At 39.8% G+C, this 27760-nt stretch overlaps 1 protein-coding gene across 16 annotated transcripts in view; it reads right to left on the bottom strand.

The window, feature by feature from the left end:
• ABCC9 (ATP binding cassette subfamily C member 9) overlaps nt 1-27760 on the bottom strand; it is a 71916-nt gene that overhangs the window by 36067 nt on the left and 8089 nt on the right. For 11 of the 16 annotated variants that reach the window (XM_041464764.1, XM_041464762.1, XM_041464770.1 and 8 more), the window contains 16 exons: nt 27089-27254; nt 24149-24290; nt 23675-23796; nt 22570-22736; nt 21658-21900; nt 17437-17631; nt 14775-14939; nt 13093-13248; nt 11147-11281; nt 9686-9848; nt 9014-9054; nt 7868-8010; nt 4287-4395; nt 3071-3181; nt 2452-2524; nt 492-597 (listed from right to left, as the gene is read on the bottom strand). In XM_041464764.1, the coding sequence (XP_041320698.1) occupies nt 492-597; nt 2452-2524; nt 3071-3181; nt 4287-4395; nt 7868-8010; nt 9014-9054; nt 9686-9848; nt 11147-11281; nt 13093-13248; nt 14775-14939; nt 17437-17631; nt 21658-21900; nt 22570-22736; nt 23675-23796; nt 24149-24290; nt 27089-27233 (2216 nt within the window). In that variant the 5' untranslated portion in view covers nt 27234-27254. Of the gene's footprint in view, nt 1-491; nt 598-2451; nt 2525-3070; nt 3182-4286; nt 4396-7867; nt 8011-9013; nt 9055-9685; nt 9849-11146; nt 11282-13092; nt 13249-14774; nt 14940-17436; nt 17632-21657; nt 21901-22569; nt 22737-23674; nt 23797-24148; nt 24291-27088; nt 27307-27760 lie in introns of all 16 variants that reach the window. The other 5 variants (XM_041464768.1, XM_041464776.1, XM_041464778.1 and 2 more) reach the window with 2 other exon arrangements.

Genomic DNA, 27760 nt, shown 5'->3' with positions numbered 1-27760 from the left:
GGGTACCAGGGAAGGAGAAAAACATTGCTTATATGTAATTTTTTTTCTGCCATCAGTAACAGTGGCTCTGAGTGGAAATACATCATTTCCTTTAGGCTGGCACCCCACAGATCCCACTGGGCTGTAGAAGCTCCACACATTCACTGCTGGGTACAGGAACAATGTGACAATGCTGCCTTCAATTATAGTGAGTATTGAAGCCTATTTGATAAAAGGAATAGCCTATGCTTTCTATCCAGGTCATTTGCTAGGCCAGTATATTAGATATTAATCACCAGACTAGCCTCTTTCCCTTCCTGGGGCACCCTGCTCTGCACATGACAAAACAGTGAAAAATCCCTCCTGAGTTTGCAGGTGATGCATTCCAGAGAGAATTTGGATGATGGTAATCACTCAACATGCAGTTCTGAGGCATGAAGTTTACATTTCTCACAGCAAATCTCAGCCTCCTCCTTAAATGAATACAGCAATTAATAGATATATAAACATACTTGCTCCAGTGAACTTTTCCCTCCAGGGTTTGCATCTCTCCCAATATAGCAAGGAGAAGTGAAGACTTGCCACAGCCAACTTGGCCCACAATCATTGTCATCTGACCTATGATAACAGTAAAAACAACAAAACACTTTTTTAAAAGAAAAAGAAAACAGTTCTACTCTAGTTCACAAGGCCCAGCTAGATTCAGTTCTAGAGAACTTGAAGTGATTAAAAAAATTTTTTAACATCCACTACTTAATGAGCAATATTGCATGCATTCATCTGTGGAAACATTAATGGTTTGCAGTACCACACTAATCTCCAAAGGAATGAGACTTTTGCTCTTACCTGTATTAGCATTTGTTTTATGGAACTTAAGAAAGTTATTTAGGGTCAAACAATATATGATGGGGAGTGATTATTCAGCCTGGAGTTCCATGAAAATTTGGACCAATCTAATGAATGAACTGAGATTAATTTGGGCCAATCTAATAAATAAACAAAAGAAGATCCATTACTCTTTGCTTTGCTGTACTTCCCCTTCCCCCCCAACACAAACACTTTCCTACCTCCAGTCCCACTCTGCAGTGACAACGGTGCTTTCAGATCTTCCCATAAACTGATTGAACTCACTAATTGTGCTGGCCAGTGCATTTCATAGACTCACAGAATGTTTGTGTTGGAAGGGATTTTACAGATCACCTCATTCCATCCCCCTGCCGTGGGCAGGGACACCATCCACTAGCCTAGCTCACTCAGCCCCATCCAACCTGGTCTTGGACAATTCCAGGGATGGTGCAGCCACAGCTTGTCTGGGCAACCTGTGCCAGGGCCTCACAAGGAACAATTTCTTCCTCATATCCAATCTAAACCTTTTCTCTGTCACTGTGAAGCCATTGCCCCTTGTCATGTCACTCCAGGACCTTGTCAATAGTCTCTCTCCATCTTTCTTGTAGCCCCCCTTTAGGTACTGGAAAATTTCCAGTTAAGCTTCGCTCCAGCTGGGAGCCAAGGGTCTTATTCCTTCCAAAGGAGGCAAACTCTGCCTCACCCAGCCTGTGAACTCATGACCTCAGACTGTAAACTCCTGGAGCATATACATTCTGCTGGTGACACTTAAGGCTACATGGAAACAAATCATCCAGGATTGGGCATTACTAAATCACCATGTGACACCAACCTAAAGTAATACTCTATTTTAAAACAAAGCCCTTGATAGGCGATCAAAATAAAGCATAAGACTATTTAATAACATGAAATGCCAGAAGATGGTGTTATGAATATTACAGCATTATCAACAACAAAAAATTATTGTTGTTATTATTAATAATAATAAAAAATAATAGTTGCTACTTTTCACACTTGCTATGCAAGTATTCTGAAACAAACCAGCATTTTGTAAACCTGTGGAATCCCTAGCCAAAGCCACTGAGGATGCAGGGAATTACAGGAACTCAGCTTGATAAAGAGAAATTCATTAAGTAACAAAATAATTAAGGATTTCTTGACAGAAAATCTCCATCTTCTGAATGAAAATAGTTGTGAACTGGAAGACTGTAATGTTCATAAATGGCAAGAAAAGTATAATACATGAGTGTTGCTGAAAATAACATAGTTAGATGGACCCTTGGCTGAATGAGTCTGGAGTTCTCCTCTTTCTTTTTTTTCAATTTCTCTATTAAAAATAATAATGATATTTTTTCAACGATTTTTTCATTTTTATTCTAACTCTTGACTTAGTTTGTGCTATTATAAAACTATATAAACTATATAGATATATAAAAGCCACATAATTTATCTATTGATATTCCTATATGAACAATACAGCTCATGACCTTGTATAAACTTTTAAACTCCATTTTTTTCTTATAAAATTCTAAATGTATATCTTTGTCCATTTCAAAACATCAAGAAGTGGAATTTATAACAATTTGACATTATATATTTCATATTTAAGGTGTGCTTTCATCCTACCTGTTGGGATTCTAATGTTTATGTTGGACAGTGTAGCTAAACCACTTCCCCATGAAAAGTATCCATTGGTCACCTACAAAACAATTACCACAAATCAGATATTTAAAAACAGCAGGGGAAAAATTAAAATTATTAATTTAGATTTAAAATGCCTTCATAAAATAAATCTGTGATTAATGAACACAGTGTGGTATTGTTGTACACACAGAGATAAAAGCAAGCAAAGTTTGTAAAGATTGCCAAACCCCAAAAAATTATGGGTAAGAAAAGATAAATACACAAATGTATATAATGTATGTAAGGCAAGAAAGGGATGATCTCGAGCTGAGCTCTATTTACCAAATACTTTCATTCTGTCAAATACGAGACTAAAGACTTGGACATCAGATTCATGATGCCTCTTTGTTTCCTGAGAAGACACAAAATAACTGGTAAAGACTGTAAAAACTGGTCTGAAGCTCATGCTTCTCACTGTAAATTTGGCTAGAGTGCTAACTTATTTAAGGGCTTGCTCTTTCCATGAAAAATTTGAAATAACAGCAGCACTTGGGCACCCTCAGGTGCTGTTGCAGGAGGACCTGTGCCCTATTTTCATGAGGGAAAACATTTTCCAAACCACCTTAATGGCCACATCATCTATCTCCACAGGCTGTGTCTGCTTCCTTGCAGGCTGCTCATAGCTTTCAAGCTGATACCTCAGGGGCTGCCTCCTGTTGATGGCCTTGGTGTGCTACAGAGAGAGAAGTGAAAACAGGAGAGGAGTTGGAATCCTCGTGAGAAGACAGCATTTGGTGCCCTGTAAAGCAAACAATCCATTCCCTTTCCTACCACCATTCCAGCTCAGGAAAAGCAGCCAGTGCTTTTCAATATGTGATAATAGAGATACAACACTATCATGCACACATTTTAAATGTTCTAAACACCCTTAGTTGAAGCAGAGAAAATATTGGGATGTTTTGCTTCCCATGCATAACCATCCCAAATTTAATCTCTACCATCCCTTTCAAACCCTCTCCCCATCATCTGCAGTCTCTGTAAGGCTAAGCAAAAGGTGGACAGGACAAATAAAATAAAAGCTGAAACAATCTCATTTTTGTTTCTTTTGTTATCCTCGTTAGCCCAGAAAAACAAGAAAGGTGTTGTTTCAGGTTGGCAAGCTAAAATAAAATTTATTTTGTGCTAATCCTTTCTTTCTGTTTCTGTCTTCAAGTTTCAGTCACATTTCAAATTGTACAGTCAGCTTGAAACTGTTTAAATATATAGAAAAATGTCAAAATGAATAAAACACCTTTTCCCAAATCACCTTCATTGTAGTTTTTTGTCTTCAAATTTTACTCAAATTAACTCTATGTTTAGTACTCTAGAAACAGCATTTTGGAATTAATTCCTATTTCATAAAGTTTGGTGTTGTTTTTTCCACCTTTAATTCTGAATTTCCCAAAACAGGAATTGCTCCTCCCTAAGGATGCCCAGTATAAAATGGATTGTACAGGCAACATACAGTACAAATCCCATAACCACAAGATATCCACCTGGGCCTTCTATAAAAACAAAGAAGGTTGAATTTTAGTAATATTTAAATATGTTGGCATATCATGGTTGGTTTAGGTTGCTTTTTTTTTTTTACTGTTGACACTTCAGCAATGCTTAAGTGTGTTTGGGGACCCTTCATATCATAAAAACACAGAGATTAGGATATAAAAGAGGCAAAACTGGTCAATATTAGAGTCAGGCTAGGAATAAAACCTCCCAGGTTCTGTCAGCTTGGCCACTGGCCTTGTATGGGCTATATGGCCTCTCTGCTTTGAAATTCAATATCATAAAGCACAACTTACAAGTCCCGTGTGCTTCTTACAGGATTCATAAGGTACAAAGCTGTCCCCCCCTCTCCAGCTGTCATCTCCAATCTCATCACTCAGGAGAAACTCATTCAGCTTCTGTACACTTGAAAGAAAACAGTGGACAGTGAGTTACATAAACCTAGGTTTCCACAAATACATTTCCTTTTTTGTGCAGTCACGCCAGCAGGATTTATCAGAAATGTTCCAAAAGAAGTTCTTGGGATACTTTCATCTACCACCCTGATGGCAAATGAAGATTTATGTGTGTGGAAGGACAGATGAAAATAATTAAGCATTGTACTGGTAGCTGGGAATGAAGAGCAGAGCAAGCCATGAGGGTGCCAAGGGAGCTCCGTGGGAATGGTTTCCCTCTTGGCAGGCTTATCTCTTCTGTGCCTTTCTCAGGCCATTGCAGTCAGGGTGCAGAAATAAGTCATTCACCCACCTCCATCCTCTGGAAATGCCAGGGCAGTGGGTGCATCCTGACACAGCTTTTGCATCTTATAAAAAAAGACACTAAAGCTATTAGAGACAGTCCAAAGCAGGTCATGAGGATGGTGAAGGGTCTGGAGGGAAAACCACATGAGGAACAGTTGAAATCACCTGGCTTGTTCAGCCTGAAGAAGAGGAGACTGAGGAGAGACCTCACAGCAGTTCTGCAGCTTTGTCACCAGGGGAAATGAAGGGGAAAGTTCTGCAGCTTCTTCATGACAGGAAGTGAAGAGGCAACTACCAATCTCTGCTCTCTGTGACCAGTGACAGGACTCAAGGAAACAGCATGAAGCTGTGTCAGGGAGGTTTAGGTTGGATATCAGGAAAAAGTTCTTCACCCAGAGGGTGGTCAGGCACTGGAACAGGCTCCCCAGGGAAGTGGTCACAGCTGCAAGGCTGACAGAGTGCAAGAAGCATTTGGATACCACTCTGAGGCACAGGGTGGGATTCCTGGGGTGTTCCGTGCAGGGCCAGGAGCTGGACTCAATGATCCTGATGTGTCCCTTCCATCTCAGCATATTCTGGGATTCCATGGTTCTATGCACATCATGCATATGGGGGCTGGGTACTGCACACCTCAGCACAGCCATGGCCAGCCCTGGAGACACACAGCAACTCTTTTCTTAGTTCTTAAAATCGTCTACTGGGAAACACAGCATACAAGTTCAATTCATTCTTCATCACAGAGGAATTTGATCCTCTTTCTGTCCCCCTTCCTTTCAGAGTGCTGTAAGCACCTGGGTCTTTATGATTCCAGGGAGGGGATGAACAAAATCACACACCAGTCGTGGTGAAGTTATTACCTTGCAAAAACTAAAATCAAGGTGCATTGGGCCAGAGACTGGGAAAGCAGAAGGACATATGCCTTCAGATCAGGGATTTGAACATTAATCTGCAAATGAGAAAGTAGTCTATTTCAAAGCCTGTCTGTGTATTTTGTATTAAATTATCACTACATCTTCAAGCTACAGAGAGACAGGTTAGCAAGAAAGCACTGCTATTGTCATTATTTCCTCCTACCAGCATGCCTATTCCTGTCTCCTCTCTTGAACAGAAAACTTATGTGCCCCATAAATTCTGATATGTTTCCATATCAGAATTTCAGTCTTACATAAGGGGATAAGCAAGAATTTATTTTCTTTTAGAATATACAAGACCTTGTTTTGATCGTGCACCTAAAATGACATTGACCCTTACTTTGCATTTGAATGAGGTACCCTCAGAAGTTTTAGTGGCACTAGAACTACTCTTGAACAGAAAATTGAGATTCTGACCAAAGTATAAGCTCTTAATCACAAAAATAATAAGCCCATATTCGTGTATGTATTTGATTGAGGATAGGGCCACAGAGTGGCCAAACACACATTCTTTATCCTTCAGTTGGGGGACATGATTTTCATGGAAGAAGGATGTTAGGAAATTAGTTTGACAAAGGATGCAGTTTGTTTTGGCAAATCTGATCTTAAATATTGCCCTGGGGGTGCCCAGCAGTGTTAAGGAAAATGTACACACCATTTTGATATTAGGGCTATGCTAAGCAGAGTTCAGAGATGTAGAGGCTTGGATGATTTATAGAGGAGGCTGGAGATTTTCCACTACTCAGAAATCATTTTCAACCTAGGGAAAACACCTGCTCCTGCTGCTGCTTTGATAAAAATAAACTCTGTTAATTTTTTTTGTTTGTTTTTTTTAAAGTCAGTGTGGCACTGGCAAAGGACAGCTGTGGAGCCTGAAGTCCCCTTGACTGCTGTTTGATATTACCATTACCCACTAAAAACAGGCAGTGACAGCAGCAATGCCATATCTTGCCAATGTGCCTCAGCCTTGGCATGAAGGAATGATGTTTCTGGGTGGGAAGGTTAGTTCTGTCTTCACATCCTGCTAGTGCTTGGCACCTGACACTTTACTGCCAGCCAGTTTTGCACCTCTTGGGACATCTTGGTGGTGTGCAGGTCTGCATAACCACGCTATGACTGTGACCCTGTCCATACAGGCTTTCATAAACACAACACCCAAAAAGGCTGAAATTCAACTTATACCAATCTGCTCCTTCAAGATTAAGTGCCCTATAGCCCATCATGAAGGAAGCTGCTCTGTTGGGCTGTTTTACAGAAATAAATACCTGGAACAGGATGCAGGACATCATTAAATTCTCACTTATAGCCCAATGTACTTTACGTGGAGATAGCGTTTAGCCAGTTACTCTTCCTTGCTTCAGCAGGGCTGGTCTTGCTAGAGAACTTCACACCAGGCTTTTTCACCCCCTCAGTGCTGACAAGAGCCCAGAAAGTGCTAGGGAAGAGTGGTTTTGGGTGGTCAGAGTGTGAGAGTAGGAGCATCTCCAAGGAAGGACAGTGCAGCTCTGAATCCCAACTGCCAAAGTTAGTGAAAATGTAAAAAGAATGGAACATTAGGAATCACAGAATCACAGAATGGCCTAGATTGGAAGGAATCTTAAAGACCACCTCGTTCTAACCTCTCTGACATGGGCAGGGACACCATCCACTATCCCAGCTTGCTTATAGCCCTATCCAACCTGGTCTGGAACACTTTAAGGGTTGGGGCAGCCACAGCTTTTTTGGGCAACCTGTGCCAGGGCCTCAGCACCCTCACAGGGAACAATTTCTTCCTGATATCCAATCTAAACCTTTTCTCTGTCACTGTGAAGCCATTCCTCCTTGTCCTGTCACTCCAGGCCCTTGTCAAGAGTCTCTCTCCATCTTTCCTGTGGGTTCCCTTCAGGCACTGCAAGACCACAATGAGGTCACCCCAAAACTTCTCCAGGATGAACAATCCCAGTGAACAATTTCCTCAGCCTTTCCTCCCAGCAGAGCTGCTCCATCCCTCTGATCCCGTTGGTGACCCTGCTCTGGACTGGCTCTAGCAGCTCCCTGTCCTTCCTGTGCTGTGTTTCTTTGTCTCTGTGTCATGAAGTAAAAAGGAAGGGTCACTCTGATTTCTCTCACATCTTTAGCATCAGAGTCCCACCTCACAACACTCTTCCACATAAGCTGGTTGAAACAACTTTTTCTGGTACTGAATGTGAGTGTTCAGGAGTTGGAGGAAGGAGAAGAATCACTTACCTCACAATGGCCTTGACTGCAAAACGAACCACGGTGGAGAGCAGAAACAGAGGTGTGACCAAGATGTGGAACAGTGACAGGGATGCAAATGCCTGGGCAGGCTGCAGTGGCTTGTCATTTGTGTATGCATAAGTCACAAAGGTCTGTCACATCAGGGAAAGAGCATGTCAGGACAAGGACTCTTGAACAAGATGGACAAGGATAGCATGCAAAATATTTTGCTCAGCTAAGGCTAATAACTACCTAAGTTCACTGGCAATCACGATAAACTGAAGAGAAAAGTGTGTTCTGTTAAAGCGAAATAGATTTTAAATTCTTGCCAGTGACTTCAAGAGGTTTACACGCTGAAGAGTGAAAATTTTCAACTTTTACAATTTTCATTGTAAAATCTGGCATTTGATTACAGCTTTGTAGTTGACTTTAGGATTTACAGGAAACACACAATCCAGAAAAAAACCTATTAATAATATAACAAATCTTAAGGGTTTTTTCACAGATGAAGAATTATGGTCATAAATGTTCCAATTCTTCTACACACTCAGCATACTCTGCCCCCAAAATTTGGTCTGTAAGAGCTCCTTACTGACCAGCATGGCATAGTTCCTCTAGTGCATGAGACTGAGACTTAAACCTGGAGGACAAGCAAAATTTATTTCTCTTTAAACTGCAGAGTATCTTTTCTTCAAACTTTAATGGTGCCTCATAATGCATTTTGAAACAGGAATGAATTTTGCTGCTAAAGAAAAAGAAAAGACACTCAAAACCCCTTTCAAAAAGAGCTTTTCAAAATGGGTCTATCAATTTGCAATGATCTTTCTTTCTTTCTTTCTTTCTTTCTTTCTTTCTTTCTTTCTTTCTTTTTTCACAATGTAATGATTTTTCTTTCCTATAGTAAAAAAATTATTTTTCTCTTTGGTTTTACCAATCCACCTTCTGGGAATGAAAACTTCCAGTGTCATGTTCTTCTACAGTTAGCAGGGGCACCTTAATTCACCTGCTGGTTTTATGAAGAATAGGTCCTACAATAACAATGGTGCCCTTTCTTCCTTTTTACACCCCCTCCCCCACATTCCTCTCCCTTTTTAATAAGGAAAACTTTTTAATAAGGAAAACTTTTTAATAAGGAAAAAAAAAATCATATCTTACTGCAAGAACAGCTGCTATTGGTATGGCTGCATTCATAAAAACTGGGAAAGATAAATAAAATAAGCATCTGATTATAGGAAATAAGAAAAAACAATTTTACAGTAACTGTATGACACTAAAATAATCCAGTTATTTCCAATTCAAGTAATTAAAACTCCCAAAAGAAAATTAGTCTGCAGGAAGAAATTTCCTTCCATGATAGTCAGAGATGTTAAACACACCAACAAATAAGCCATGGAATTCTCTCATTTGTCTACTCTGCTAAGCTGGGATAAAAATCATTATGTGCACAATTAATATCAAACACAACTAAAACATTACTCAACCCTTCTACATTGCAGAAAACACAATTTATATGCAGAAAATATAAGCTATCTTTGCTGCTGTCAGAGCTGCCAATATTACCTGGAGCCTCCTTACTATAAAGCAGCTCCTAACCGTAATGTCACAATGAAGGTAACAGAAAACTTACTGCAAAAAACCCCCAAAAATATGTATTTTATCCTTTCGAACTTCTGTGTTATGTGTTTATCATGCCTTTTTATTTTAATGACATTACACACAGACAAAAGTGTCACAGGCATAGCTCTATCTTTCTTTAGCTGAAGTTGGGAGGAACGTTGATATGAAAGACAGGATAATTTTTCAAGCACTAAAAACACAGTTACTTACTGGAAAGAGATGTATGAAGTGCAAAGGTTTTGAGACTGGTGAGCTCTTTCATTCTTGTTTCTTCCACACTCGTACAAAATATGTGCTCCCAGGCATACAGCTTTAATAGCTTAATGCCCTTGAGTATCTCATTGGTTTTCTTTAACCTCTCAGTAGAATAGTCCTTCATTTCAAGAGAAAACCAGGGGGAAAAAAATTATAGCTGTTTGTAGTCTTAATGACAACCCTCTTTTCCCCTCACTTCTGTTGTTAAATTCATTTTAAAAAATAATTTTGTTCATTTGTGATTTTGTACAGGTGCCATACTGAGAGGAAGAATATAAAATTTCATTTTCTTTGGAGGTATTAAAATATTTACAACCACTAGGGGAAATTAAGTGACCCTTTTCTACAAAGAAAAATAACTCAAAACATCCCAACCCTTCAAAGAGAGGGTGAAACTCTGGGAGGTGGGTTAGTGGGTCCATGGTGTCCATAACAATAGACAGAAATCTAAATGGGTGTATTTGCTGATGCAAGAATCATTCCAGGAACTAGTTGTGAAAATAAGTGAGATATCAATGTATTTAGCTAAATTCCCCTCATCGGAAAACAGTAATCATGAGTTTTGGTAAAATCATAATCCAAAAGATGTTATGAGTCAGAGGAAGGCAGAATAGAGTAGTAGAAAAGATTGAGATTATTTCCGAAACTATGCTAAGTCCTCTGTACAATTTTTACAGTTTACAAAAACTGGCACAACTCAACAGGACTGAAGTGTGCTGACAATTAAATCAATAATTTGCTTACTGAAAATTAAGATAAAAAGGAACTCTAAATATTTGGCAATTTAAACATCAAAGGCTTATGTTAAAAGTTCAAGGGTCACAGCAATAAAGTTAAAAATTAGACAAAGGAGAAGAAAACATTTCTAGTTGGTGAACTAAATGAGGCAGAAAAATAAACTTACAGCACTGAAGAATTTAGGTATGAATATATAATAATCCAGCAGTGCCAACTGATTTTTAGAAAATACCAAAGCTTAGGCGGAGAGTAAAAAGTCTCTAGACTTTACAGAGGGAGGTTGTGCACATTCTTTAATACTTTCCTGCTATAATTTATAAGTCATTTGCACTGTTTGCTAACATCCCATGAAATACAATATCTGCATGTGGGAATAACACCATTTAATGGAGTGGAATTCAGATAAAATTGTACTAGTTGCATAATACTCTTTCAATTAAAAATACTCTTTGCAGAGAAGGCAGGCCAAGGCCCACATACTTTTTTGAAATTCTCTTCTGACAAATTGTGAGGAAGGAAGAGACACTGAGCCACAAAAAAATAAAACAGACAGGGAGGGACAGTACAACTGATGGATGGCCCAAATGCACACAGTGGTTTTCACTAACTAGAAGAACAGAACCCAGAAACCCTGTTCTCATTTCTGGATCACAAATGTCACTGAAATAATTCACTTACAAGAGTGCTCTTCTGAGCCTCAGCCAGCTTGGTGGCTATGAAGTACTGGATGGGAGCTAAGAGCACGATGACAGAGGCTCCGACCAAGGCACTTACTCCCAGAAGGTTATAGAGGAGGATCACACCCATTATTATCTGTGAAAAAAAAAAAAAAAAAAAAAAAAAGTAGATTTCAATATGCCAGAACCACGCCAAGAGAAAAATGTTTGTTCTTCTAATAAACACTTAAATCATTCATAGGAATCAGCTAAGCCCATGCTTCAGGAGGTCACATTTGGAAAGTGTGGGAAATAAACCCAGAAGCCTTTATTTTTGACATTAACTAAATAGTGTTAGTGCTTGGTAGTTCTAATTCCAGACTGGGTTTCCACAAAACTAAAGGAGCACTAAAATGATGGTTCTTGCCCCAAGGCATTTTACAGAGCTCCTGGCCTGAAGTCCTGTTTACACTAGAGCTCCTTACCTCACTCTGGAAGCATTCAGAGGTCTTAGGGCTGTCATGGATCACAGTTGCATTGTGTTATACTGTCCCTGTGCAACTGCAGGCAGAGGGACATCGCAGACAGCCACTGAAGCACAAAGCAGATCTGCTGGGACTGACACAAACTGAGCTTGGGCATCAATACCATGCAGCTCTGGGGGAAAATGCTGCCTTAGCCCTGCAAAGGGTTTGGGAACACTTCCTACAGAAGGTTACCTGGGAATGGCTGTGATGTGACTGTTGTGATTCTGGTTCCTGAGTTAATTCAAGCTCTACTATATAAATATTTCTATTAAAGCTCCTCTTTGTGACAGAGTGATGTCCTCAGTGATAAGAGGGCATACAGAATTAATTGCATATCTCATACTTTTGTCTCTTAAACAAGTCTGTCTTTAAATCTTCTTTCTTATTATACAACACCAGAAGTAAGAATTAGTGGTGTTTAACATTTTTAAAGCAATATTTAGCTTTTCAGGCTCCTGTACTGCAAATTACCATACCTAGCCACAGCAATCAGATCACCTGTTCATTTAAATTACTTTCAAAGTATTGATAGCAACACTTTCATCCACTTCACAGGATGTGAAACAGTGAAATTAAACCATATCTATTATTTCTAATTTCTATGTAGCCTTTTTTGCCTTTTTTCATAAGCTATTTCATTACACTCTAAACCCTAGCCAACCCATTAGTAGGAGTAATTACTGACTCATAAAATAGATTACTGATGCAGTTTCAGGAAATTCAGCAAAACAGATCTACTATAAGAGCTGGTTCTATCCCTTTAAAAAGTTCTTTCATTTCAGGGGGATCACAGACAGGTAAGGACCATGGCAAACACACCCTGAGCTAAAATTCTGAAGAGGCAACAGGAGTCCAAGCTTCATGGAAAATCAGTATGTCTCAGGTCATTTTGTCACATTGGCATTTTTGAATATTTCTTTCGAGCTAAATTATCTCAACCTTTCCTTCCTACAGGTCTGTCTCCATTTCTTTCCCAGCATTGTTAAGAAGCAGATATGTTCAGTGACTAAGTTGCTTAGATGAGAGCTCCTCTGAGCATTGTCAGTGTTCATGTCAGTCATGGAGCAGGATTCAATTGCTGTTGGTCCTGCCACAAAACCCATTTACAAGTGGACACTGCAGAAGCAATGCTTAGGGCTGATGCCAGGTGGCAAAATAAAAGCAATGGATTTGTGTCAGCAGTGGAAGAAATATGAGCAGGAAAAAGGATTGCAGGTCCTCATTCTTCAAGTCACAGACATGGAAATCCTGCTAAAAAAACCCTCTCTCTTCACTGGCCTTTGGAAAGACATCTTTCCAGCCCCAGGGCTACCTTTCTGTTTGCTAATCTTAGTGGGAAGTGCAGGTTCTCCTCTGGATTTTGTAGCAGTGTCCCAGACATGCACTCTCCTCAGCCAGGCTGGAGGATCTCTGAAATCAGGTTCTTACTTGGATGCTCTACCTGAACAGGCATTGCCCACAGATTGGGGCACAGGAACAAGAACCACATTAATTGGTTGGTTTCTATGGCAACCAAATTATTGATTTGTCCCAGTGTCATCTCTCCCATGGACAAGTTGGATGTAGAAAGCCTCAGGATCTTATTATATATCATTGCCTGTAAGAAAGAGGAAAAAAGGAAGTTACTAAAATGATGTAATTATAAAAGAACAGTAGCAGTGGGATGTTTCAAACTGCATCATCAGCCTTTACCTAGGACAGCCCTTCTCCCAGTCTCTCACCTGAGACAAAGAGAGATGGAGACAGTGAGAGAAAGCACAAGAGAGAGAACTGATTAAAAAAAACTCCAATTCCTCTTAAAAGGTGTGTTGCTTAATGCACACCTAAAATAGAACAAAAAATGACAACAAAATATCAAAATTTAAGGAATTAGCCAAAGAACCTTTTTAACAAACATTTGGTGACCCTGCTTTCCTGTGACACTGTCTGTCAAAGAGATCCTTGTTTCTGATAAGATAGGTAAATTCATGCTGTGAAGTTTGATCAAAGTGGGTATGTATTCCTTTGGGTTCCTCTCTGTTACCTGGCCATTCCTTTCCATAAAATTTGTATGAGTTTAACAGGGTTTAAAATTAATCAGGGTTTACATCTACTGAATTTTAAAGGCAAATATTGTGAGCACAGTTTGCAGGTATGATCAAATATCAAATGCTGCAGCTCTAAGGATGTTTTAAAAATAATTTGTCTTTTTTGACCCATTTTCTTCATGAATAAAGTATATCGTGTAGAATTAATCAGAAATGCGTGGTGAATTATATCATCTGCATATGCTCCTAAGAGTCCTAACTTTGGTAAGTGGGAGTCACAAAAAGGAATCACAAAAAGGAAACAACCAGGAGCTTTTTCATCCCCAAGTCTGTACCATCTATCCTGGGAGAAGGCAGAAAATATTTGAAGCAGCTCCATCAATCAGAGCAAGTACAAAAAAAAAAAAAAAGCTTCCATGCTGAGATGATATTCCCATGGTTAGTTACATCTGGCAAAATATCAGTTCCGGCTTCTGGATTGCTACTGCTGCCTGTGGAGTTTGGTCTCTGCAGAGCCCTGCTACACCCCACCATGTGCTGGGCCATGCTGGCTACAGTCCATAAACAAGGCTCTCACAGAGGGTTAAGGGATGCTGGGGTTACAGACACAGCCCTGCAGATGAATCACTCCCATCCCTTCCCACAGGGCTCTGTGCTAAAGGGCATAAATATCCAGAGTCACCACTCCCAACACATGCACAGCGTTCCCATAAAACAAGGACACTCAGCAGATGGCTCTGTCCGCAGTCAGCAGAAGCAAACTCATAAGCAAATGAAACAAAGCAGATGCAGAGCCAAAATGACACTGCTGATCTTCACCTATCTCTCATTGTCTGCAAAGATGTGTTTTCATATGCATGGGGTTTTATGGGTGTTAAACTTCCAACAGGTTAGAATGATGGGATTAGTTTTTAGCCAAAGGAATTGGTGCCAGCAGTTTGCCAGCATTAATTTGTCCAGTTTTCTGTATAAAAATACAGCACATATCTTCTCTGAAACCATCATTTCAAGCTCAGTCTTCAGATGAAGAACGAGACAAATGAAAAGACAAAGCTAGAGCTGTTACTAGTGAATCTCCTGGCAGATCTTTTCTCACCAGTAAGGCACCCCGGAGGTTGATGCCAGTCTCTGTAGTCACATAATAGGAGGCCTGCAGGAATGTCCTCTGCAGGATAAGAGCCAGGAAGAGAAGGACTGCCAAGACATAAACATTCCTGAGGAATTCCTCTGATGAAAGGTAGGAGTTTGATGGATCCTTCACCTGAAAAGAAAGGAAAAAATTATGCTAGTTCTGTAGGAGGGATTGTATATTCCCAAGAAGCTGGAAACAAGCAAATTTAATCATTGCATTAGAATAAAACTTATTGCTGGTATTATGGTAAAGTTATAGAAATCAGATTTCTCACTGACCTCTATATCAAAATCATTTGGATACAAATTCAAAACTCCACTCCTGTTCCAGAGACTGAGGATTGAGACATTTAGCAGTTCTAAAATGATTTACTTTTAGCAGGAAAGGAGCAATAAGATCACCGTGTCTGCCCTGTCTTTAGTATCCCCATCAAATTGTGGTGATTTGCAGGATAGAAATGCTACTCAGTAGAAAATAAAGCTCATTCCACCTGCCCACAGAGATGCTGCAAGAAAATATTTTTTATTATATGGGATTAGTTATATATGTTGCATTTGCATATTATGGAAACATTTCCTTCCACAAGTATAGTCTATGATAGCCATAAATTCTGAATAACATTAGATTATACATGCCAGTATTCCACATAAAATGAAATTTAAATGCCTCAATATGCAAGAGAAAAAGAGTCTTCTTTAAAGCCCTTTGTTTTAATTTTTTAGTTTTTGTGTTCACTGTTCTGCTCTGTTTCAGGCAGAAGAGGAAACAAATGTACCAAAATACTCCAAGGAAGACTGTTCCTTTGGTATTTCCGACCCAGCTGGAAGCAGGATGTACTGGAATTCTTACAGGGAAAAAAAAAAAGAAAAAAGAGAAGGAAAAAGCCTGTCCTACTGAAATATCCAGCCTGATTCTGAAATGAAGGATATGGGCAATGTAAGAAAGAAAGCAACCTCCCCAAGATTCCTTGAAAAAAGAGTTGCTTAAGTGCATGAATGGTGAGATAAATATATTTGAAAACTTCCCTTTTAATATTTTGCTGCATCTAACTTGCCCTTGTTTTCATAGTGGGGATATCATTAAGAAAATAACATTTGTTGATAGCTTTTTACAATGTATATAGAGTTCTCAGGAATTAAGGCAGAATAAACATAAGATCAAATGTATTCACATCAATTGGAACTAGGGAGAATTTAAAAGAGAAATGTTTAATAGCAAGAACAACCAAGAGAAAGTTTATCAAAATCCATAAATTAAAGGCACATGCATTCTGAAATGAATCCAAGAGAAACAATGACTGACACTAAGCCAAGTGTTTTCAAGATTTCCAATGATTTCAATCTTCCCTTTAGCCAGTGTTCATTAAAACTTTAAAAAGCCACAACTGAGGCCACCACACTGAAGAGGACAAAAGATAAAGGAAGCAGACAAGGTACAGATTCCTAAATCTGAGATCCAGAAATTATTTTCAAGCTTAAATACTTTGTTTGTTCACCATGCAAAAAACCCCAACATTTTTGAAGGCACAAAAACATGCACTTTGCCTTGTAACTCTGTGGCTCAAATCCTGCATGTGCAGGTTCAAGGATGATAAAAAGCTTTATTTGATAAGCTGTACAATTGAATTCTCCTTCAGTGCAGGAAAGTCTCAAGCTAAATTGAGTCCATCAGTGAAGAAAATTAATGTCAGGAGTGAGCAGCCAAGAAAAAGATATGTGGATAGTGATGACAGTCAAATACTTTATCTGGAGAGGAAAATGCTATTCCATTACATACCTATCTGCTCATTCAGAGATAAAACACTCCAAAAACTGTATGGAGATGTTTCTCTGTCACAAGACAAATGCAGAAAAATGTCTTTGTCATTTCTTCTCTGCTGTCAGTAAAATAATTTTACCTGTATCATTTCATTAGTTACTCATAAATTCTTTTTCTTGTGATAGAAAATGTTCTGTATCAGAGGCTTGCTCAGCATTTAGATGTGATCCCTGAAAGTTCAGTCGCAGTGAAACTTGAAATGAGCACTGATCTGGCATCTCTTGTGCATCTCTGGTATCAAGAACACCATTGAGTAAAGTGGATACTTTTCAATTTCTTAATACGTGCTAACACAGTTCATCACAGCAGCAATCAATGCAATCAGCCACAAACAGGGACTGGCTACTGTCAGCTTCCCAGTATAAAAAACAGATTTGAGAGAACTCAAAACTGTCAGTGAAGTACAAACTGACAAATGGACAGGAATTAAGCAAAATACCCAGGCTGGATGCATCATTGAGGTACCACAAGTGTGTGTCCTGCCTGAAACAAATAGGCACAGTTGAAGAGGAGCAGAAAAAATGGTTCCTTATTCCCAGAACTGCTGGGATGACTCCATCAAGACAGACAGCTGGGGAGCTGGGAATAGCCTCCACGACCTGTGTTCCATTCCTACCCAAGTCTCTCACTGCTCAGGTTTATAACTTGACTGTCTCGCACAACAGAAATATTCAATTTGCTTGAGAGAAACAATTAAATAACACAGTGATGACCACAGACCTATCAAAGCATGCAGCCAGCTATCTTAAATACCTGATATGACTCTAAAACTACTACCAGAGCCTTTCAATGTACATTGTCAGGTTACCTTTTCTGTGGTGTTTGTATTATTGGTTGTATTCTGGAAGCCCTGGACAATACCAGAAATGCAGAGTGGCCCAGCGAAGCCCAGCAGGTCGGCCAGGTAGCGGAAGGTGCTGCTGAGCAGTATTGGCCGTCCAAAAGCGCTGTACATGGCCAACCAAATGGAGGGACTCCGGTTGGGATGGTCCTCCACCTTTTTCTGGAAAACAGAAAAACAGGCACCCAGTGGAATAAGAGAAATCTCCCAGGCTTTATATGGCATTATTCCTGTCTGGTTACCTAAAAGGTTCCTGAAAGGTGGTTTGTACCCAGTGATGCAGTAAACTTGCTGTAATTATCAACAGATTTCCGACATTTTTCACAGCAAATTCCAATTCTGCCTCCCCTTGGTAATTGTGGTTTCTCACCTCTCTATCCCACCACTTTCCTCAACCTGTGAACACAGGAATGTAAGCACAGATTGTCATCCTGGCAGGCAGCCATTGTCCCTTGTCACATGTGTGCTCAGGGAAAGGTCTGACCTTTCAGCCCTTTGTTCACATGGGTAATCCTGGTTTCACAACCTGTAAAGCTTCTGATTGCAGGAAAAATACGTGACAATTACAAGAATGTTGTTTAATTTAATTTATCTGGAATTTTTTCCATCTCTTGGATGCATTCCAGGATGACACGCTTCAACCAATCAATGATAACTGTGCTCAAAAAATGAAAGCAGCAGACCAGGATGGGAGGTAAGATTAAATCAACCAAGGGTCCTTTCTAGCCTTCAGATCTGTGAATTTACACAGTATCACAGCTCTTGGCTAAAACACCAACCAGCAGATATGTCTTTGTGTAATCAGAAGAGTTCTGATATCCCTGAGGTCCTTTCAGTTTAACAAAGGAAGAGTTTTACTGACCAGAGCCATGCTCTGCAGCATGCTTCCTTGCACTTCAAGCAGTAGATTTTGACACTTTAAACAAGCATCTGTCATTTCTCAAGCAGCACAGATGCCTGCAAGCTGCAAGCCAAGCCAAGCTCTCTTGAGCATTCACAGAGACATTTTAAGCACAGCCAAGCAACAATCACCCCCTGCCCCAACAAGTTCACCAAAGAAAAAGCAAACATGCCTATAACCTGCCTGGCTGCCTCATGCCTTTTCCCCCCTCTTTTCTCAGTTCTTCCTTTTTATGTCATTTCCACAGTGAGATGGATTATATGCATGGTGCCAAAAATGTTCAGATGGATCAGGCGGCTGCCAGATACGGTGCCAGGCCAGTGCCAAGGAGCTCAGGAAGGAGAAATAAGCACCATGGGGTAAAATTAGAGCTACCATTTCAAAAGGGATGAGAAGGAAACTGCTTCCTCTGAGGAGGGAAAGAGCACAAGGGCCTCGTGTGAGCTGCCCAGACAAAAGGGACTGAATATATGGTGTAATGGGTTTTGAGTTTGAGTGCCCTAAAAGGATTAATCACCATCCTCAAATAAATGATTAATAACTTTAACAGCTTGAGAGGAGCTAAGCTAGTTTATGAGGTAAATGGCTGCCATCTTTTGGGAAAAAAAATTGTTATATTGTTCTGGGCATTCAATTAATAGTAAATTTATTAAACAGCAATGGTTAATCCTTATTTCTCTAACAATTTAATAGCCATTTTCACTGTTCCTGCAATTCACACATTGGCCATCACTACATGAAATCTGTTTCCTTTTAAATGGAAAAAAAATTTATTAAATTATCTAATTTATTGCTAAACACTGGTTTTTCTTCTTTTTTTTTTAAATCAGGACCTCATCTTAGCTGAAGCATGTAACAGGATGAGTGTTTTGGGCTTGCATAGAATGTTGCCGTATTAATTAACCAGTCTGGGCTGCTGTTCTCAGCTGTGCCACTTGATTTGGTTTTCCTTGTCTTTGTCAACTTCCTTTCAAATTCCTGTAATTTTCTCTACCTTGAGCACTCCACAGTTGGAATAAAGGGCAGTGAGACAGTGCTTTGTGACAAATCAAGTCACCCATAAGGTTTGCCTCCGTAAATATGGAAATCTGACTGTTCCCGTCGTTCTGGAGCTGGCAGTATAAGCCTGGTGCTGAAGGGCAATGCCCTGTCCCTGTGATTGATAGTTGGCACAATTTCATTCCTCCTTTTCTTGGCCCTAACAGCTAAGAACTATAGTGGCACATGAATAGCAGACATAGGAAACTAATGGTCCCTGACTTTAAAAATTATTTTTTCTATTAAGTGCCCAAAAGAAAAGGTTCTATTGACCATCAGGACAAATTACACAGAATTCAGGCTAGTGGGGTAAGACAAATGTAATATCAATGTGCTAATTCTATTTTTGGATATGTGATATACGATGCACTGATATGTGGTGTGAAACATCTAGCCTGCTTCTGTAGAAAGTGAAACAACAGCCAAACAACAACCAAAAGAGGATCACTTTTTTTTTTTTTTTTTTTTCCTGTGGAGGGGGTGAGGGATGTAAATGGAATTTTGTGAGAATCGATACTATTATTTCCATTTTCATAGCATGCAGAAGAGATAGCAAGACAATGTCATGTGAGCTGTCTCAAAGGCTTTTCACAATACAGAGTATTCAAGGTCGTCTTCAGCATCTTTCATTAAGGTGTGAGAAGAAAGGTTTGGGAAGGAACAGGAGTTTTCTCTCTGCAGGGCCATGGAGCACAGCCAAGATCAGCTATCTGCAGGCACAGGCTGGGGTAACCCCACTTAATCCAGAGGAGGCTGTGAGGCTCCCCTCACCAGCAGGAGATTAGTGTAAAATACACACTTGGCAGCAGAGACAGTGGCATGTCACTTCCTCCAGACTGCAGACCACACTCCAGTCCGACGAATTTTCCTAATTCTGTGGCTGCTTTCTGGCCCACCCAGGTACAAGCCAATACATTTCTCCACAGGAATGAACTGCAGTGAGTCCCACTGCCTGGCTCCTTGCATTTGCTCTACTACTATTTGGTTTACTTTAACTTTATCTACAAAGTACCAGTTTACTTCAAGGCTGCAGCCTGTTTTTGAATAGTAGCACAAACGTGCTAGAGGCTGTGGTAATCTCAAGGCTTTAAACAACTACAGAACACAAAATATCTGATGTAAGGCAGCATCAGAAATGTAGGTGAGTGTAACTGCATACATAACGTTTATGCAAGTGTCTATATGTGCACGACATGCACTGAGGGAAGATACACACTGAAAGTTTGTGCTCATGCACATGAGAAATACACATTTACTTTGCCTTTTGGCATCTGAACTGCATTTTTGTGCAGGCACAGACAGTAACTACAGATGTGAATGAGCTACAGAAAAATGCTGGCACCCAGCTGTCATGCCTTTCAAGAATGGCAGACTCAGGTCCTTGGGCCACATAGGTGCATATCCTTCTTTTGCCTCTTTAAGTAGGGTTCAGGCACCTTAAGGAGCAGGTCTAAGGGATGCACCTCTCCCAGGCTGCTGTGAAAAGCTCAGTTCCAAAAACTCAGTAGCTTTCTGCCTAAAGCAGAAGGATCTTGATCTCTGATCTCTGTAATCCTCAACTGCAGAAGGAAAGAGAAGCAACCTATATCTATTAAGATATAAACAATTGTACTGATAATTGTTCCATCTCAGAAGGCACAGAAAGGAGCGTGCAGCTCCATTAGCTGCTGGGAGCAAAGAGCTGACTAAATGCATCCAGATGTTTCCCTGGAAAATCCTGCCCTACCCAGTGAGTCTTCCCAACCATGCTTTCTGTACTGGGTCAGGCTGGGATGGAGTTAATTTTCTTCATCGCAGCCCGTATGGTTCTGTGTTTGGGATTGGTGACTAAATCAATAAAACACCAGTGTTTTGGCTATACTTGATGTGTGGTTTTGGCTATTTTTCTGTCTGGAGATAAAAAAGGTGAAGATGAGTGTTTCCAGCTGGAACTCTGGACAGAATGTCTTCCAGTTTCAAAAGTAGCTAAGATTTAAACAAATCTTTCACTGTTAAAATCTAGCAAGTGATCAGTCTGTTGTGGTTTTAGTTTCTAGTTGCACTCAGTTTGGCAACTCTCTCCTGCTATAAATTCACTTAAAACCAAACAGTAACTATTAGATTGGAACTTCCTATGCCAATGTTTCACCTTGGAACAAACAGTCCTAAGTTAAAAATTCCTAAAACGAGGATTTCATGAAAGCTGAAGAAATTCAAAGTGACACTTTGGTTTTCTAAGGCTGAACAGTGACATGGACACCTGTTATTACCTTTTGTTCCTCGTAGGCTTCTTTGAGACAGACATAATTTGTCAGTGCTCTCATTGCAATTGGGAGCTTCCCAATGGCCTTCAAGTCCACAGGTTTCTTGTGAGCAGAAATAATGAGGGCGTTCATCCACCAATAAGTTGCCTTTGAGAGTAAATTGACAAATGGCTGCAGGAACCTCACCCCCAGATCCTGCAGATCCTCTGGAGGCTTTACTTTTTGAGGGTTCATAAAAAACACATACTTCTGCAAAGGAGAAAACAGACAAACACGGGCTCAGAAGTTACCTTATTCATAGTAATTTTTTAGGAAAAACTATGTGTGAGACAACCACAGTCTCAAATTTGCTTTCAAAGGTGATTATATGTGCAATTTGTGTGGAAATAGGAGCATTTCCATTTTGACAGATAACTGGCAAACAATTGAGCAACATGAGATGTGGATACTGTTTTGAACCCTATCAGTACCATCTATCTCAAGCTGAACAACAGTAAAAATGAATTATTGGGAAATAATTTCATTTTAAATTCTCATGCGTAAGAACATATACTAACTTAAAGATTCACTACATAAATAGTTCATCAGCACTAACACAGCACATATTTTACAGATTGCATCCACCTATACCCTCCTCAAGTGCACAAATATGCATCTATCTACACAAATACATGTGCACTTTGTGTGGATAGATGCACACAGGCATGCACACACACCAAGCTCAGGGGATACGTCAAGGACATACATTTTAAAGAGATTTAAATCACCACTGATATCCACAGAATTAGCCAAACCTTTATGGCTAAGCTAAACTTGGCCTAAACTTGACACAAGCCAGAGTTCCTGGGACTAAGGAGCCATCTTAACCCCCATGATGCCACTGATATTTTTCTAGATCCTGAGGAAGAATCTACATACCCTGACTCGGATGACATTGATTTCCACGGCCATCAGCAGCCCATAGAGGATGACCATGATTCCAGTGATGCAGAAACGCAGCTGAGAAAAAGGCACCCCGTCCTGGCAGTATCTGACAAGCTTGATGGTTTTGGTGACAAAGGCCATTATCCAGTAAAGGAACAGGGCTGTAAAACAGGTGCATGTGTATAATTTAAAAATTAATTAATAAACAAGTGTAACTGCAGCATTTTAGCTTCCATGGCTTGATACGGTGAAGGCACAGTGATCCTCTATGTCACCAGCCACTTTTCTTTCCTGGGCCACAACCCTTCAAACAGATCCACAATGGCAGATCTTCACACAGGTACAAAAGTCCACTGAAGAGGACTTCATCTGAAGGGGAACTTTGTTCTCATAGCGAAGGAAAAGGCACACAACTTGACAAAAGTCAAATTGCCTCTTAAAAAAAGCAACGTGTATCCCAAGTGAGAATACAGATATGTACTCATTTGGAAAAAGAGTTTATGGAATTTAGTGTTAGCCTGCATTCTGGCTGGTATCTGTCAGGGCCTTTTTCAGGTGGTTGAGCTACAGGCAATTTGGACAATATACTTGTATGGAACAATACTCTGCCACATCTGGTGCGACCATCACCTGACTTAGAGCAGATGGAATAATCTTGGAATCAGCTGCAAAAGATGTTGAGAAAGAACAGCATCTGCACAGGAGTTTGTGGTCAGATCATTATTCAAAGTAGCCTTTTGAAACAGCCCTTTTGAATGCAGACAAGTTTTTCCTCAAAATTATCAACAGTGTTAAAAAATACCTAAAAGCTTGTGATAGAAATGACACAGGCATGCAAGACTTTCTCTTTTGTAATAATTTTAAAAGTTTTCAGTGTGTACCTTATGAAAGGTGCAATAACTCCTATGATAGTACCAGTTGCAAGAGCAGAGAGTTATTCCTCTCTTTTAATATTCTCACACATCCTACTATCCTCCTCAACTTACACTAGCTGAGTTTGGCTAAAATACTGGGATTTGTAAGATAAATAAATAAGAAAAAAAAAAATCGTAAGAAAAAAAAAATTTGTAAGAAAAATAAATATCAGACGTAGACTTACCTAGCAGTAACTTTGGAAAGTTGGATGTTTCAATATTATGGTAATAGACTATGGATACAGTGGCAGCCACAAATCCCATTATAGCTGGTAGAAAGAGATGCAGGTGGCGAGATTTCATTTGTCTGAAAATAAATACAGTATAAATTAGTGAATTTGGTGCCTTTTTTTCACCATTGTGTGAAACCATCGGTGTTCTGCTAATCTATTAAAGAGGACAAACATGAATTTCCTCGAGACAAAAACATTTTTGTCCTCATGAGTGCTTAACTTTGATCAATATTTGCTTGCCATTATAGCTCGAGAGAAGAATAAATGCTAACAACAGCTTCACCTTCATCCCATTAAAACCTAGAGAGTTCATTAAACTTTTTGGGGGAAAACCTCCTCATGCCTTACTAGCCATGCCATCAGACATTAACACTCTTCATTAACAAATGCAATTAGCATGGTTATCCACCAAACTCTGCCACTTACGTATCGGAAACAATCCCCTCTGCTATTTCACACACGTGCATGAACAGCAGGGTGAACGTCAGGATCCACCGCAGGTTGTGCCCAGGGAAGTGCAGCCAAGTATTGTGGTGAATCTGCACTTTGGAGCTCTGGCTTCCCCAGCCTGGGAAATGATAGCAAGGAAAGAGAAAGGTTATCTCACAGTAAGTCAGTCACTGATCTGCTTATCAGTTTTCTGGGCCACACTTACATGCAATCGATACAAACCCCCTACAGGCTATAGGGCTGTTGTTACTAAAAACATGATCCAGGAGTGTCTCAGTTGGCCCATAATTTAAACAAAACCCTGAAGACAATGAGACAACACTTTTTCCAAATTAGAATCAAAGAAAAGTCCTTCCTGGACAAGAAAAATGATAAGAAAACAAGAACAAAAGAAACCACCCCAAGTGGCACCCTCAGACATCAGGGACTGACAGAGCCAAAGCAATGGTGCCCTCACGTCTTTCACAGTCACAGAAAGAGTGGGAAAAATTTCCAACTGATACAAAAGTTGCATCCTCAAATGTAGCCTCAAAGAGATACATTTACTTGAAAAAAGTAACATTTATTATCTGTTTCAGGCCTGGTTGGGAGTACAGTCTGAGTGGAAGCAGAACAGTGATTTCACAGCTTCTCTTTCTCAGGTGCAGCCCAGCCTCCTAGGCCTCTCCATTCCTGGCTCCTCAGAGCTCCCAACACAGCGCCAGCACTCAAATTAATCAACAAATTCAACGTGAAGCCTATTTCTCTGTCATCACCTCAGATGTCACCTGCCCTTTACAGGCAAGATCCTCTCTGAGGCCAGCAACCCAGCAAGAGGAGGGACACAGAGGATCTGAGGGAGGTGACAGGGTTGGGGAAGCTGAGTCCTGACCACAGGCTGGCCTCTCTGTGCTGAGCCTCGGCCTCTGTCTTTTCCCACACATGTACAGAGCTGTCCTGAGTCAGTGGGCCCAAAAGTCCCTCTTACTGTAAAGCAACTCCTGGAATTCCCTGACAGGCTTCCCAAAGCCTGCAGAGAATCCAAACAACAGCACATTTTGGGGAAGTAAAGAAACACAACAAAAGGAAACAAAACTAACTCAGTTTAAAACCCAGGATGTGCTTTTGCCACACAAGGATTGTGCTTGGAGGCTCATCAGGGGACTCAGAAACACATAAACCAAAATCTAAGTTATTGATTCTTGGAAACTGTCAGCATTTCACCATTTCATCCTTGGTTAAGACACAAAATTCTGCAAGAACAAATTTTTCTCTCTTCTCCATAGCTATCTCAAGCATTTTCTATAGTTCTCTAAGACTTTCCTAATCTAATGTGGTTTTCTTGGACCTTGCTCCTGTCTTTGTCTCTCTCAAGATGCTTTTTATTTTTTCTTTGCCCACACATCTGCACAAACACAGCTTATCACCAAATTTCTGGCTTGGACTCAGTCTATACCACGGACTCCAGCTGGCATTTAATGCTCTGTTCAACAACTATTTGTCCTGATAATTAGCATACAAAATAGAAAACAAATAATTACATCCTTACATAAATAGCATACAATTTAAAATGCTATATTTTTTTCCTAACATTGTTATGAAATTGAGGGAATTTTCAGCAGCTGCAATACTATTTCAAAATTAATTGGCTAATACCTCTAAAAAAATTGAAGCAGCACTTAATGTTAGAGTGTTCTAAAATATTATCTCTCAGACCCTGCATTGTACTTCCAACAAACACTTCTGCAAAAAGCCCTATGCTTCAAGGATGACCTGCATCACACCTCAAAGGAAGAGCCAGCACTGAGGTAAAAATCCAGCACTGCTGGAGAGAGTTTCCATAATCCTGGGGTTTCTTTCTAGTCATTATAATTTGTTAGAATTTGTTTCTTATTCTCTTGCTTAATTATTTATTTATTTTGTAGTCACTGGATCATGTCACAGTTAGGTACAGAGTGTCTTAGCCCACAGGTTCCTGTAGCATTTTATTCAACTGCTTTGGAGTCTTTTTGCATGATGAAAGCCCTTAAATCTCATGTCCAAATACAACCACAAATTCAAATCTTCCTTGTGGAAGAAATGCATCACCATCTACACATGCAATACCAGGAAGGTAACATGGAAGAACTGACATGGCATTTCTCATGCAGTTGTCAGGAGAATATTTTCACTAATACTTTTGATGGTTATTCAAGTCTCATAATCTCCTATAATCAGTTAGAACACCACCGTTTGACCTCTCTGGAAAAGTATTAAATTATATTTATTTCACCACTGCAAATTAACTGGGATAAAAAGACAACTGTAGAAAAAAAATATCATTAAACTACTAGCTTAGATGGGGTTTTTTACAAGACTGTGAGTTAGACCCCCTCCACTCTCCTCCATTCCTCAAGAGGGATTTATCATTTCTTATTCTTTTATTTTGTTGGGTAAAAAAAAAATCTCTATTGCTCTACTTTTGTTTACAAGTGTTGGCAAAAGAAGCAATTGTTCTATATTAAATATTTCCTACACCTGTTTTACCCTTAGATCCAATCTGAACATTTTGGATATTCTCTGTAATTCATGTAACTTCAAGGATATTCAGACCCACTGCCCTAAGTCTTCTAATATCTAAGAATAACAAAGGTTGCAAGTTGCCAATTTCAAATCTGAAGAAAACTTCTGCAGAGAGAAGTTCCACAGCAAATTTGGATCTGATCTCGCTGGTTCTCATACATCTGTTCATGCTAATTAGTTCAGATCTATATCTAAAATTCCCACATTTCAGGGGGTTGGCCTCACATCCTCTGGGTGAAGCCATTCTTCCTCTCTTTTTTCTGAATTCATAAATACAAAGCATCCAATGGTTTCACCAAGCCCATGCAAACATGACTGAGTATAAACACATGCTCGAGTGTTTGTGGAATGGCAGAACTCCATGGAACAACTCACCAATGAACAAAATTGGGAAGGTGATAAACAGCAGGAAGACATGAGGGACCAAGTTGAGGGCATCCACAAAGCAGACGTTCCTGAGGACACCAGCACTGATGTTGTAGGCTGAGGCATTGTCATTACCACAAAATGCAAGTCTCATCTCTCCCAGAGGGTCTGGCTACTACAGAAATGAGAGAAATGCTGACTACCAAGACTGCCAGGATTCCCTTTGGCTAAAGACAAAATAAATATAATAAGTACACAAGGAAAGAGCACACTGAAGAATCCATACAGAATAACACAATAGTATTTTTAAAATTATTTTGGGCTATGTCGAATACAAGTACATTAGAAGGCTGTGTTTATATGACATTAGTATTGTTTGTATTTTGATAATATTGTTTACATTTAGCCGCATTCATTATTTAAGTACTATTTTTAAATACATTATGCTATAACTTCTAGTGCTCACTATAGGCACAAACACTATGCTGCAATAGCTCTGTGCGAATATAAAGACAGAAAGTAGAAGATTTGAAAAATAAGTATTTCCATTTCTGATAACAAAACCCAAATGAACGTAAGTTGACCTGTGTGTTGCTGTTTCTTTGGTGAGCCAAGACTGTACAATATCTCAAAAAATATGTTGCACTGCATTCCCAGTGCAAGCTCTGAACCTTTGGTATT

This window comes from Pyrgilauda ruficollis, unplaced genomic scaffold (assembly GCF_017590135.1).
Source record: "Pyrgilauda ruficollis isolate IOZ18807 unplaced genomic scaffold, ASM1759013v1 scaffold183, whole genome shotgun sequence".
In the NCBI taxonomy this organism is placed as follows: Eukaryota; Metazoa; Chordata; class Aves; order Passeriformes; family Passeridae; genus Pyrgilauda; species Pyrgilauda ruficollis.
The sequence above is the reverse complement of the archived record's forward strand: the minus strand, read 5'-3'. Positions and strand labels throughout refer to the sequence as shown.